The 13,528-nt window shown below is 47.9% G+C and overlaps 1 protein-coding gene across 1 annotated transcript in view; it reads right to left on the minus strand.

The window, feature by feature from the left end:
* Positions 1–1,903: 1,903 nt before the first annotated feature.
* XKR6 (XK related 6) overlaps positions 1,904–13,528 on the minus strand; it is a 300,654-nt gene continuing 289,029 nt past the window's right edge. Inside the window, exon 3 of the mRNA XM_050801084.1 lies at positions 1,904–4,781. Within this exon, the coding sequence (XP_050657041.1) occupies positions 3,817–4,781 (965 nt within the window). The 3' untranslated portion in view covers positions 1,904–3,816. The remainder of the gene's footprint in view (positions 4,782–13,528) is intronic.

Raw genomic sequence — 13,528 nt, forward strand, 5'->3', positions numbered from 1 at the left:
CTAACACCATTATAGCTTGGCGATACTACCACATTTCTGAGAAGAAAAAGTAGAGCCAAATATTCTATGTGGTTAGAGGAATAAAATATGGGGCTTAGTGGGCATACTTGATGGGGGAGTCATCAGGGAATGAAAAGGAGATAGTTTTTGTATTCTCTATCTCTGGGCACCAATGTGCTTACCAGGCCTTAATACTGGAAATGGATTGATTTTCTTCAGGAGGTCCTGGGAAAGAAATGGGCCCAGAGACTTAAAATTTTAAAAAAACCTAAAAACATCACGGGCATTCCTCTGGGAAGCAGCTGAAGCAGCAGCCCTGGAGGGTTGTCAGGGACTCAGGCAAATGAAAGATTAAATGCTGATGCCCAGTGTGGGACAAAGAGCGACCCTGTCACGGGGCGGCCTTAAGGATCTGGGCTTTCAGGACCAAAGTCATCTGGGTCCAGAGACACGGTCCCCAGGTGGTCTCAGCACTGAGTGTGTATGGAATCCTGCCTTGACGCCCAGGACCATTCACTGGAAGGGGAAGGGCCTCGGGGGAAGGACCCCAGGGGAGATGATGCCAGAAAGTTTCAGGGTAACTGGGAGTGTGGGGAGCTGCTAGAGGCTGATGACAAGAGGACACTGAGGACAGCGCTGGCCTGGTCCTTGCCATCAGGTCTCCCCTGCCTCTTCCATGCCTTGCTCTCTACTTCTTTCCTTGCTTTTCTTCCTTTTCCTGCATCTCTACAAAACCAGCTTTCCCTGCTGCTGCTCACAGATGCATATTTTCATTTTCTTTGTGAAGAAAGTACTGGCATGATGGAGGAGTTCCAGGGAGGGGCGAGGATGCCTTTTCAAGTGAGAAGTGTGAAATTAAAAGATTGCTGAAATGTCCCGTGATCTCCTCATTTGTTCCTAGTGGCTAAGACCCTGGAGGCCCTCCCTGAGTTGGAAGTTGCCATCCCAACTCCTGGTGCTCCCGGTCAGCTCAGCATCTACCGTTCTCTTTGTAAGTTTCATGTAAACATGGCAGGATGCACACACAGGGACACACACGCGCTAATTGTACAAGAGTGAAATAGAGGTGGCGAATTAAAACCTGTGACTGCGCTGAAACAAAAAGAAGGAAGAAAGAAAGAAATCCAAGAACAGACACACAAGCAGAAGTGGCAGAAGTCCCGAGGGGATGCATGAGGGCGTTTCAAGGAAGATGCGCTAAGGACAGACGTGGGCCAGCTCCAGGTGCACAGAGCCCTAGACCCAAGGCAGACAACAGGTGGGACCCCACCAGCTAAAGCGGATGCCCAACCCTCCAATGACCTCACCTTCCCCAGCCTAGCAGAGTACATCGCAGAGCTCAGGCACGAAGCCCTTGAAAGGCAGCAGGCTGGTGCGATTCAGAAAAGTGCCTCCGACTAGATTCCAACTCCCAAGTGACTCTCCAGGGGCCCACAGGTGGGTCCTTTGATGGGCGTGCAGAGCCCTCCTGGCTGGTTTTCAGTGCTGCCTGTGTGTGCTCTGTTCGTCCTGCTTCCTAGAGTTGGGGGCTCCTCCTCCTCCTGCCCACCAGGGAGGCCCGAGGGGACCCCCGGGTCAGGGACGGGGAGAGGACAGCACCACGATGCTTAGTAAGGACGCATGAAGTCCAGGAAGTCCAGACAAAGAAGAGAGCATTCAGTTTCACAACTGATGTTTGAAACTTGTTCTTTAAAAAAAAAAGGTTTTAGATAAACAATGAAGGGGGTGGGAAGGAGAAGCCTCACTGAATAATAATTGTTTTTTTTTTAAAAAAAAAAAAAAAAACTCCACAAACATTAAAAAAATCCCTCAGTTATTGAACTTGTGTTAAGAATAGTTCAATGTGAGGTCTTGCACCCTAAACAGGTATATATTTGGAAAAAAAATCGCAGCTACACACAGCAAAGACTAACAGTATTTACTTAAAAATATTGTGTGTGTCTATATATATATATATACTTATATATATATCTTTTTTGTGATTTTTTTCTTTTCCTTTTTTTTTTTTTTTTTTGTTTTGTGCCCAAGTAGAGATACGATGGGATTGAAACGATGCCCTAGAACAGAAATATTCTTTAAAGGAACAATACTTTGAAAAATAAAAAGTTTTTAAATGGTTGAACATACTTGCAACACCTGCAGAAATTCAACTTGATACAATGAGAAAATAAACAGTGGAATCAAATCCTCACCCAAATGGCACGGCCTCTAAGGCCTGGAGTCCGCTGCTGCTGTGAGTCTCGCCACCCAAACCAGGGCTCGTGGGCAGGCGGCATCCCTTCCCTGCCACTCCAGAGCCCCTGCCCCCATGCTCTGCTGAACCAATCCGTAATCCAAGTCCATCTTACATCAGTTTTGTATATCTCTGGCAAGACTTTGCAGCAGGGACACACACATATATACGTGTGCTATGGGCACACACACACATACACACACAAACACACACATACTACACACACAAAATTTCCCACTCAACCCAGATGCACCAGGTGAGCTGAATGATTTTCAGCCAACCACAACGGTGAAAGACAGAAGCACCAAACAGTCTTTGAAATGGGTCAGTTATTACAATTTTGACTTTTTATATATATGTATATATATATATTCTAGTTTTCCTCTTTGTGTTATTTTTTTTTTTTAAAAAAGCACAAATGAAAAATGAAGAATTCTTTCCAGATCAGTTTAAGGCTTCCCACCAAATGGAAACAGAAGAGGCTTTACACAATATCACATGTGATAAATGTCTACCGTTCACAGCCTTAAAATGATGGAACTAATCATTGTTGCCAGTCACTGATTAAGTATTGTGCCTTTAAATTGATGTCGTTCTTTTTGCTACTATGCTGAGTTTTATTATTACTGATTATGTATATAGAAATCTCCTTTAATTTGCTTTAGAATGTCCTGTCCTTACCGAATTATTGGGGTGGCTTTTTGTTTTGTTCTGGTTTGCTTTTCACTGGGAAACAAATGTGATTCTTGCTAGGCAAATGCTGAAATGGCACATAGTCAGCCTTCAAGTAGCTGCTCCAGCCATTTGAGTTTCAAACAGCCCTCGAGCTCCTAGAAGGCTCTGCAAAGTGGGGAGAAGGTCCGGAGAGGAGGAGGAGAAACTGAAAAGAGGGACGGGTTTTATGCTTTCGCTTTTGGTAAATTTGTTTTCTTCAATACAAATAATCAGATAGGAAGAATAATTGCTTTATGTTGTCTTTGTTGGTTGGTTTTGTTTCACTTTTAGATTGTTTCATTTGATTGTTTAATTTCCCCTCTCCTGGTGCAAAAATCACCAGAGAGTTTTGCATGAGAAAACGTGACAGTACTTAATGAAACTCAGCACCTAAGGGCATAAGGCAGTTGAAGGTTTTTTGTTTGTTTGTGTTTGTTTTGTTTTGTTTTGTTCTTTCAATCAGCACCAATCCCATAAATGATCTACACTTGGTGTAAGGTAAAAAACATTTTTTTTTTCTTTTGGAGTGGAGACAACTCCTCCTTCTCCACTCTATGAACCATAGCGTGGGATTTTTCAATACTGTTTCTTATGTGTAAAAAACAAAAGAAAGGTTTTCTTTTTGTTTTTACTTACAAAACATAGAGAATATCTTTGTATACATACAGCGACTGGAAAGAAAGCTTATTTGAAGGGGTTGTGACTTATTAATTTTTTTTTTCTTTTGTAGTGGTGGTGTTGGTGTGGCGGTGTTGGTGGTGGTGGCGGTGGTTCTGTGTATTGGGGGAAGGGAGGGTTATATTTCTTGCAAGCGGTGTTTGCCGCAAACCAAACTTAAAGTCCCCTTCTCAATTTGGGTCAAGATGCTCTTAGAGTGAAGACTCATACTGTAGCAACTCATAGAGGAGTGGTCCGTCTCGATATCGAATGCCTACTGCGGTGGGGGTGATGTACTGCAGAATGTTAATAGTCCTTCTCAGCCTCCTGTCTACAAAATGAGCATCCCAAGCTGGGTATCGCTTTCTTGGCATGTCAATCTTAATGAGGGGCCCTTCTGGGAGGTAAGGACGCCCCAACGGGGTAGGGGGCCCCATGGGTCTCACTTGGAAAACGGGCAAGCAAGTGTCAGCCGTGAGATCCTCCTGTTGTTCCGTTACGGCTCTGGTGGGCGTAACCTGGGTCCCCCGGTACCCAGGGATCTGAGGCTCCATGGGCTCAACATCGGGGGGCAAAGGGATGCCCCAGAGCAGCTCGGCACAACAGGAGCTGGCAAGGATCTTAGCTCGTGGCCCCATGGGATGCAGCACACCATAGTATAAGAGCATCAGTGCGATCCCAGCCACAAAGCTAATAAAGACACAACACAGTGCTGGCACCGCATAGGAGTCAGTGGTCTCCGGGTCTCTGTAAAAATACCAAAGGAACGTCAAGGCAGCATTCTCGGTCAGGACTATCGTATAATATGCAAACATTCGATATCGAGTCCGCCCTTCCTTGACGTTAAACCAGCAGAAAATGTACACAATCCCTACCACCATGTTGAAGAGGATCTCCTCCCACTTGGACATGCAGAAGTCTGTTCCGCCATGGATGATCCAGAAGGCCATGGCGCACCAGTGAACCACCACGAAGATCCCAAAATAGAGCTGGAAGATGGAAGCAAAGAGGGCAAAAGAGATCACTCGGGATGAGATGGTGAAGAGGCGCCAGAAGAGCTGGATGACGGCCCCTCTGTAGCTCATGCTCTTCTTGTCGTCCCTGGAGTCCCGCAGCAGCTTGTGATAGGAGGCTAGCACCCAAGCCAGGGACATCAGGGAAGTCACAGAGGAGACACCTGCCGGAAAGACACAAACCCACACAGTCAAAACCTTGGACATCAACTGCAGGGTACAGCGAAGCTGCCGGCTGAGGAGACGCCCACATACACCACGATCTAAAGGAGGAGGGAGAAAGAAACACAGAATCAGGAACCGAACTTGGAGGTCACAGCTGCTCCCTACGCTGACAACTCGGGAGATGGAGCTTTTGTTTCAACAACCCCATTTGCCATTTTGGGAGCTCATTGGCTCAAGGGTGATACTGAGTCAGTGTATTTTGCTAGGGGGCTGAGAGGTGGGGCCACATCTGCCATGGGCAGGCCTTTATGGGTTCAGTCTTAAGGAATCATGCGATTCTTGTGGCACACAGATGTGCGGCTGGCATTGGTGTCCCTGTCACCAGTAGCCTATTCTCTTAGAGGAGCCCACAGGAGGAATCGCCAATTGTGAAGACCAAGGGTTTACCCACTGCCCTGAGTTCCGCACTGTTCTCCTCTGAGAAGGTGCTGGAATCATGCTTCTGCCTTTTTCTCACCTCACTCAAATTCCCAAAAGTCCCTTTCCTGAACCTTCTTCCAGTTAGCTTCTCCCCCACCTGCCACTCAAGGCCACCAAGATCCAGGACACTGGGATATCTCGCCCGTTTCACAGACTTCCTCTCACACCCACTCTGGTCTTTTCGGTCTCTCCACAATCCCTGTTGCTTTCTCCAACCGACTGCTGCTCAGAGTACTCTTAAGCCTTGACTTGTGAAGCTCTGTCCTTCTCTGGTTGCCCTCTGGGTTCAGCAGTGGTGTCATTCGGGCTTTGGGGGTGCCTCTTCCCCTTACTCATTTTCCAAGGCTTCTGAGGCCTCTGCACTTTACTCCCTGCATTTCCTCCCAAAATGGGCAAATATTCAGAGAGTTTGAGTGTGCCTAATCCCAAGTCATACCCATATTGCCATAGAGCAATTTTATATACAACTCTGACTACTTGATATTTGCAACTAAACCAAATGAAACATAATCCATTGTTATTGAAGTCTCCCCAAATCCACCCGTGAACAACCAGTCATTATTCGAGTTTTGTCATACAATCTCCATTTAAGCAAGATTCCCCCATTACCAACCCCCAGCTCCCCGTGCATCAGTTGCACAGTCCATCTGGGGTCTCTTTTGTTGGTCTTTTCTCCCAAAATTTCACAACTAAATGTAAGTAAATGCAACAGGAGACCGAATACTGTCCCACTGGCAATGACCCCCTTAGGAAAGCCTTACCCTCCCACAGAGCACAGTTTCCCCACGACATTCTTCCAGGTTGAAATCAAAGTTACCCAGTCATTTCTCCCTTAAGCTCAAAGATCAGATCCAGAAGCCCCATTCATCAAGACACCAGTTAAACTTCCCCAGAACGCCAGGCTTCTGCTTGTCTCTCCCTGGGACCTGCCCAACTCCCCACAACTCTCCAAAGCCTGATGAAGAATACAAGTCCTCTGCCACGTGACACTCTCCCAGCACTGGCTCTGCCTCGCGCGTCTCACAAAGGCCCCCTCCTTCCATCATCTCAAATGATGCTCAGAGTCCTAGCTTGAAGAACAGGCAATAAAAAAGTCTGTTAACTGTTACAATGGGCATGTGTCACTTTGATAGTAATAACAACCATGGAGATTTGAAACAAACAGGGGCAACACAATCCCAAGTTCTCCATGGAAATCTATCTGGAAAACATCTAAAGAGCATTCATGGCAATTTTCCTTTCACTTCTCTAGAAAGTTCTGAACATGACACATGTCCTGCTTCCCTTGTGGTACACACAGGGCATCTCATGTGTGTCTGCAGAGGCTGCACATGGTTGGTCAGGGAAACTTTTAGTGCTCACATTGTCTGTTAGGCTGCAGCAGGGAGGAGAACTTCCCTTAGGAGTAACGTGACGTAGGTTGTAGATTTCTGGAGGGCAGACGATGTACAATTACATTTTTTTTTTTTTTTGAGACAGGGTTTTATTACCCTGTCACCCAGGCTGGAGTGTAGAGGCGTAATCAGTGCTCACTGAAGCCTCAACCTCCTGTGCTCAAGTGATCCTTCCGTCTCCCATACCTGGGACCACAGGCATGTGCCAGTGAGCCCAGCTAACTTTTTTTTTTTTAATTTTTGTACAGACAGAGTTTCTTCTTCTGCTTCTTCTCTTTTTTTTTTTTTTTTTTTTTTTTTTTTTTTTTTTTTGAGATGGGAGTCTCACTTTGTCACCCAGGCTGGAGTGAAGTGGCATGATCTCCACTCACTGCAACCTCCACTTGCCAGGTTCAAGCAATTCTCCTGCCTCAGCCTCCCGAGTAGCTGGGACTACAGGCACACACCACCATACCTGGCTAATTTTTGTATTTTTAGCAGAGACAAGGTTTCACCATGTTGGCCAGGCTGGTCTTGAACTCCTGACCTCAAGGGATCTGCCCACCTTGGCCTCCCATTGTGCTGGGATTACAGGCGTGAGCCACTGTGGCCAGCCTAGAGACAGAGTTTTAACATGTTGCCCAGGCTGATCTCGAACTCTTGGCTCAAAAAATCCTCCCACTTTGACCTCCCAGAGCGCTGGGATTACAGGCATGAGTCACCGCGCCTGGCTGAAATCACACCTTCATAGTCTGGACCCAGCACTGAAGCACCCTCAAAAATTTCCATTAAACATCCTCCTGACATCCTTGCTCTCCAGCCGAATTCATTGCTTGATGTTCATCATGAACATCTCGTAGGTCCTGCCAACCCATAGTAATCAGATGGGAGTTCTATGGGAGCTGAGTGGGAAGAAGGCTTGATTGTTGTGTTCTTTCTGATAAACAAACTCTATTACCTTCTACTCAGAAAAGCATAAGTGCTGAGCTCATAAAGCAAGAAGGTGCAGCTCAGCTTCTGCTGGGGCCTGGTCAGATCCAGTCGAGTTCTGAGCATGCTTCGAACAGACTTGGGGTGCAGAGTTAGGATCAACCTCAGCCTTCGTTGTTCTGACTTTGCTGTTCTCTGTGCTGTGACATTGGCCCTGTTCACACCAATTATGAATAAATGCCCATCAGCCACAAATTGCAAAGCCAAATAGAATTCTTCTCCATTCTTCCGCCTTCAAAGTTACCTACCCCATTTCCAGGTGTGTGGCTATGGTTTTGAAGACTGGTGTTCTCTTCCTGCCACTCCCTTCATGGCGGTGGTGCTGAAACTACTCTTGTTTTAGCTGACCAGGCACTGCAGTTGAGGCTTCTAGAATTTCTCCCAAGGGTACTGCACAAACATTCCTCAGTGTTGCAAGACATCACTGCTAACTTACAAGGAGGGCTTGGGAAATGGTCCCATGGAAGACTGTGATTCCAGGCATCTGACTGGGGAGTCTGCTAGAGAGCTAATGGCCAGCCCAGTTTTAAGTCTCTGCTTCATCTGTTCCTGACTTGGTCAAGTTATGAATGGCCAAACCTTCTATCCAGGGGAGCTTCTCAGACCATCCACTTTAACCCACCTATTCCACAGGAAGCAGAGGTGCAGGGGCTTGGGTGGCTTCCTCAAGACTGTCCTGAGAACCACTGGCCATCTCTGTGAGGACAGAATGCTTCCTGCCATGCCACTCTCCATCCTTTCTCCATCTGGTCCCTCTGTCAGTTCAGTTTTCCAGATATCCAGCAGGCAATACCTTTCTCAAGGTCCTTTGTACTGAAGGTCATCAGCCTTCTCCAATGGTGGGAGCCTGTTCTGGTGTCCAGCCATTAGCTCTTCAGAGTTGGAACGCCAGGCCACATCCTTGACACTGTGAAATGCTCCAAACAGTGAAAGGAGAAGGTGAACTTCCACCACCTGCCCAAGATCAAAAAGAACACCTTTGGCCACACAGAGCAATGGGGAGTCGGTGTACAGGCCTCGTGCCCCTGAAGTGCCTGCCCCTCTCTCTCTCTGCCAGCAACAGAGGCAGGGATGATCCTGTAAGGAGGGGAATTGCCTGGGGGATGTCAAAACTCTTACCCCCATCACTTTCTAATCCACCTCATCACCAAAGCATTCCCCATTCTATCCAAGGCTCTGGGCACATTTTCTGGGACCAGAGCTGGTGCAGTTGGTAGGCTGAGTTCATCCCTGAGAAGAGACCAGGAAAGCCAGGCCCACTTCAGGACCCCATTTGGGAACAGGTTTCTACTGGGTGCTTAACAGAGGGTAGTCCTTGCCCTGGTGGGACTCAAAAACCTGTGATGGAGGGCATCAATGAACGTGTCTTCAGCCTGCCCCCCAGGAACTCATCTGGACGTGTCTGTGACTTTGTCTATATCGTTACGTTTGGTCAAGGGACCAAATGTTCATGGCTCAGCCACTTCTGCATCTTTTCCCTGAACAAGTCCTGCAGCCCCTACAGGATCGTCACTGCAATTCTTCCTCAGAGGGCCATGAGCAAAGGGTGCCTTGAGGACAGCCTGTGAATTCTGGGGACTCAATTGGGGCAGGAGATGGGAAGTTAGGACAGAAGATGCACTTCTTGCTCTGAACCCTCCCCATCCATGCACCTGATTATCCCAGAGAACCTGGCAGGATTCACTGAGCATCTACATGCATTTTCTTATTGAGAAGGGCCTGGGGAGGTAGGTGCTAAGTGTGTCTCCCCCACAAAATCCATATACTGAAGCTCTAACCCCTAGGACCGCAGAATGTAGCTGTGTTTAGAGATAGGGCCTTTAAAGAGCCGATTAAGGTACAACGAGGCCATTAGGGTGGACCCTAACCCTATGTGACCGGGTCCTTCTAAGAAGTGGAGATTAGGACACAGGTACACATACAGGGGGATGACCATGTGAGGACACAGCCAGAAGACAGGCGTCTACAAGCCAAGGAGGTCGGTCTCAAGAGAGACTTCTCAGACCAGTAGCACCTTGATCTGCAGTGCTCTGTGACCGCAGCCTGAGCAGATGCATACTGTGCGGACAGAACCATGCACAACCACCGCCAAGTGATTCATCTTCAAAGCTTGCTGTGTGTTCTTTTACAGAGAGAGGGAGTGCAGGTTCTTCCTTCTCTGCAGTGGCTCACTTGGAAAATTTCCTTCTTGTCTGAAGTCAACTCAAAAGTCAATGCATTCTCCTAGGTAAGACCCAAGCACACAGGAACCGGCTGTGGAGGCCCCCAGTGAAATTCCTGGACAGGCCTGGGAGCATCTACGGTTCCCTTCCACTTCCAGCTCCATCGCTTTCTGCATTCCGAAGATCAGACTAGAAATTGTTACACACTTCACGTTCGGCTGTGACAAGCTCTGAGCAGTGACCTTCACAGCTCCCTTTCTCTGGTGCAGACCAGGAGGCAGGGCTGGCAGCATGCCCACTGAGCTGACCTTAGTGCAGTGCAGCTGGCTGGGAGGTCACTGGACCAGAGACCCCTGGGGCTGGGGGGCTGGGGAAGGGCAACTCCCCAGAGAAAGGCTTAGAGAGAGGGCCTTTGGGCTCTGATCACCAGCCCTGGGGTCTCAGGTTCCAGAAATGGAATGGCCACACCTTATGACCGATGGCACAAAGCCGGAGGGGCAGTCATCAGGGAATGGCCTATTTGGTGGTTTCAATGCCCAGGGGTCATGGCCAGTTGGGGAACAAAGCAAAACGTGTGACTATGGGTGCCCTACCGAATGAGAAGCACAGTGACAGGGCGTCTTGCAAAGGATGAGATCCTAGAACCTGGAGGGAGTAGGTGAGGCGGGAGAGCAAGGAGGTGCCACGGAAGGGGTCAGGCCAGGCAGGGAGGCTGTGACCGGGATGGGTCAGGGTGGAGCTGCATCAGGGGACCAGTCACATCTCCAATAAGGGTACCTGAAGGAGGAAACAATGTCCAGAGCTCCCTACAGGCTGAACACAGCACCTGGAGGAAGACATGCTCCAGAAAGCCGCAGGAGTGCCTAGAGATGGTCACCAACTGCCCCTGAGCCAGAGCTGGGCTCAACTGCAGGAATGGGTTTTGCAGAATGGGAGGTGAAGGCCCAGCCCTGCCTCACCTACTCTCTGCCCGAGAGTGTCAGCTCATACCCACCACTAAGTTATGTGTCAGAAACACACTTGATGAAGAGGGACCTAAGCATGGGGCAGGACAGGAGTGGGAAGAGTCAGCTACGTGCAGTTCCCCAGATCCCAGCTTCCTGCCTCTTTCCTCCCCAGCTCCTTCTCCCTGGCTTATTCCCATCAGTGGGTAGCCAGGGTCAAGGTTCTCCCATTTACACAGCATAGGCCCTGGACCCTGTATCCTTTCCTGAAACTGTCCCTTCTCTCCTTGTCTCATCTTCTCCAAGCTTCCCGAAGGCAGGCCACTTGCCCTCCTCACTCTCCCACCACCTGCTTTCCTCCCAAATCAGCCCTGGTGGAGACCTGTCGCTCAGGTCGTGCAGCATTCGGAGGACTGCCTCAGTGCTTCTCCTCCTGGCTCTGTGTGACAGCTGGGATTGGGATCTGCTCTGTCCTTCTTCACACCCCACCCTTAGCTGTTCCCCAGTTCTCTTCCTGCCATCTCTTGAGCTCTTTATGGCAGCCTTTTCCTGCCAGGTTTCTTATCCCCATATTACAGGTGAGGAAACCGAACCAGCAGTGAAGAGACGTGGATGTGGCCACAGCCATATCCTGATATTTGCATTCTATGTAATTCTGTGGCATTGTACCCCAGTGGGCTGGTTCTCTAGAGACGCTCCAAACAAGACACAGGTTTAGCTGGTTATCTGTCGGTCTGCACATCAAGGACAACATCTCCCTCTTTCAACCTGGGCCCCCTCCCTCCCTCCCTCCCTCCCTCCTGGGGAAGCTAACATTTGGGGGATCTCCACCATCTGCTTTTCAAATTCCTATTTTGTATTTTTCCCACAATGAGTTCCTTTTAGACAGCAATTCTTCCCCTTCCATCTGTCAAACTTCCCTCTGTCTTCCCACATTTTAAAAAAGTCCAGTTTCTTCTTGGAAATGTTCCCAGAAAACGATAAGGCAACTGCGTCCACTGCCTCTCTAAGCATAGCCCACTGTCTCCCGTCCTCGCCTCCCCCCAGGAGACATGGCAAGGGAGTGATGTGACAAACGTACTTTTCTATTTGGGCCACCAAGAGGGAAGAAAACAAGCATCCTGATGCCTTCTATGAGCTAGGCTCAAAGCCGTTAAATAATCTGCCCAAGGCCACACAGCTAGTAAGCAAGAGAGCTCATACTGAAACCCGAGACTATTTCACTCCCCAGAATCTGGATCTGTGCGTGCTGGAGTTGGCCAATTGTTAAACTGTGGGCTGGCTGATGTCATGTTGCAGGCTTGAAATTGGCATGGTGGGAGTATTTACACCACAGCAATTGGCAAATGGTACAAACCAGAGCTCCACCAAATCCTGCTAAATGTTGGTTGTTAAACATTTACCAGCACACCACTGGTCAGGATCAGCCATCCTTCTTGAAAAGCTTGGTGAGTGTCTATGCAAATTAGAAGGGCCTGTCTCCAAATTCAATGCCTATTCTACATTCAATGCTGTACTTCTAGATGTGGTCTTCACATGCAGGGCACTACCTGGTTATCAGTCAGAATTAAATTCCTTAGTGCTAATGAGAAAACAACAACAAAAAAGCAATCTTCTTTTAAAACTTTTGTTGAAAATATGTACACAGGAAACATTAGGCTGGTGAAAAGTAATTGTGGTTTTGCCATTTTAATGGCAAATAACTTCAGGTCTAATGGGTTGCTTTGAGCACAGTCTTTCATAAGCACTGACATACTCGTTTTCATTACATTTCTGTACTTGAAAAGGGTGTGATTCAGATGTGAGGTTTCCACATGGGGTCACTTTAATGCACCTCTGACATCTCCAGATGAACCCTTAAGAAGGGTCAAAGAGTCCAGGCGCAGCGGCTCATGCCTGTAATCCCAGCACTTTGGAAGGCCAAGGCAGGTGGATCACGAGGTCAGGAGATCAAGACCATCCTATCCTGGCCAACATGGTGAAACCCTGTCTCTACTAAAATACAAAAAAAAATTAGCTGGGTGTGGTGGTACGCACCTGTAGTCCCAGCTACTCTGGAGGCTGAGACAGGGGAATCACTTGAACCCGGGAGGTGGAGGTTGCCGTGAGCCGAGATCACGCCACTGCACTCCAGCCTGGCGATGGAGCGAGGCTCCATCTCAGAAAAAAAAAAAAAAAAAAAAAAAAAAAAAAGAAGGGTCAAAGAGAAGAGATGGCAATCACATCTGTGGCCCTAGCCCTCAGGACTGACATACATGTGGCTGACGAGATTGGGAAAAACCCAAGGCTGATCCAAGTGATCCCGTGTAAACTTAAGAAAGGAGAATTTGGATATCTCAGAAAAGCCAAAATCTGGGCGATCATACCATCCCTTGGCTGGACAAAAAACTCTTTAATACAAGCGAGATAGGCCAAGGGAGAAAGAATATCAGGTCTTACCACGGTTTCTATGAAATATCTCTTTTTTTTTTTTTTTTTTTGCCTCTGAATTCATGCATATCATGTCATCTGTTAGTTTCTAGTAAATTCAATAACACTGATATCTTTCCTCTACTGAGCAGCCACCTTGACCCAGACTCTATGCTAGGCACTGCACATAAATTAATTGTTCTTCCTTAGCATGCTATCAGCAGCAGTAGACTGATTTCAAGATGAAGAGACAGGCTCACAGACTAATTAAGTAACTTTTCCACATCAAGCAGTTAAGAAGTTGTAGAACTGGAATTTGAACACGGGCCTGCCTGAATCCAAAACTCAGATTGTTTTTTGAATCACTGGGAAAGATCTCTTTCCATCC

The sequence above is a fragment of the Macaca thibetana genome, chromosome 8 (assembly GCF_024542745.1).
Source record: "Macaca thibetana thibetana isolate TM-01 chromosome 8, ASM2454274v1, whole genome shotgun sequence".
Lineage (NCBI taxonomy): Eukaryota > Metazoa > Chordata > Mammalia > Primates > Cercopithecidae > Macaca > Macaca thibetana.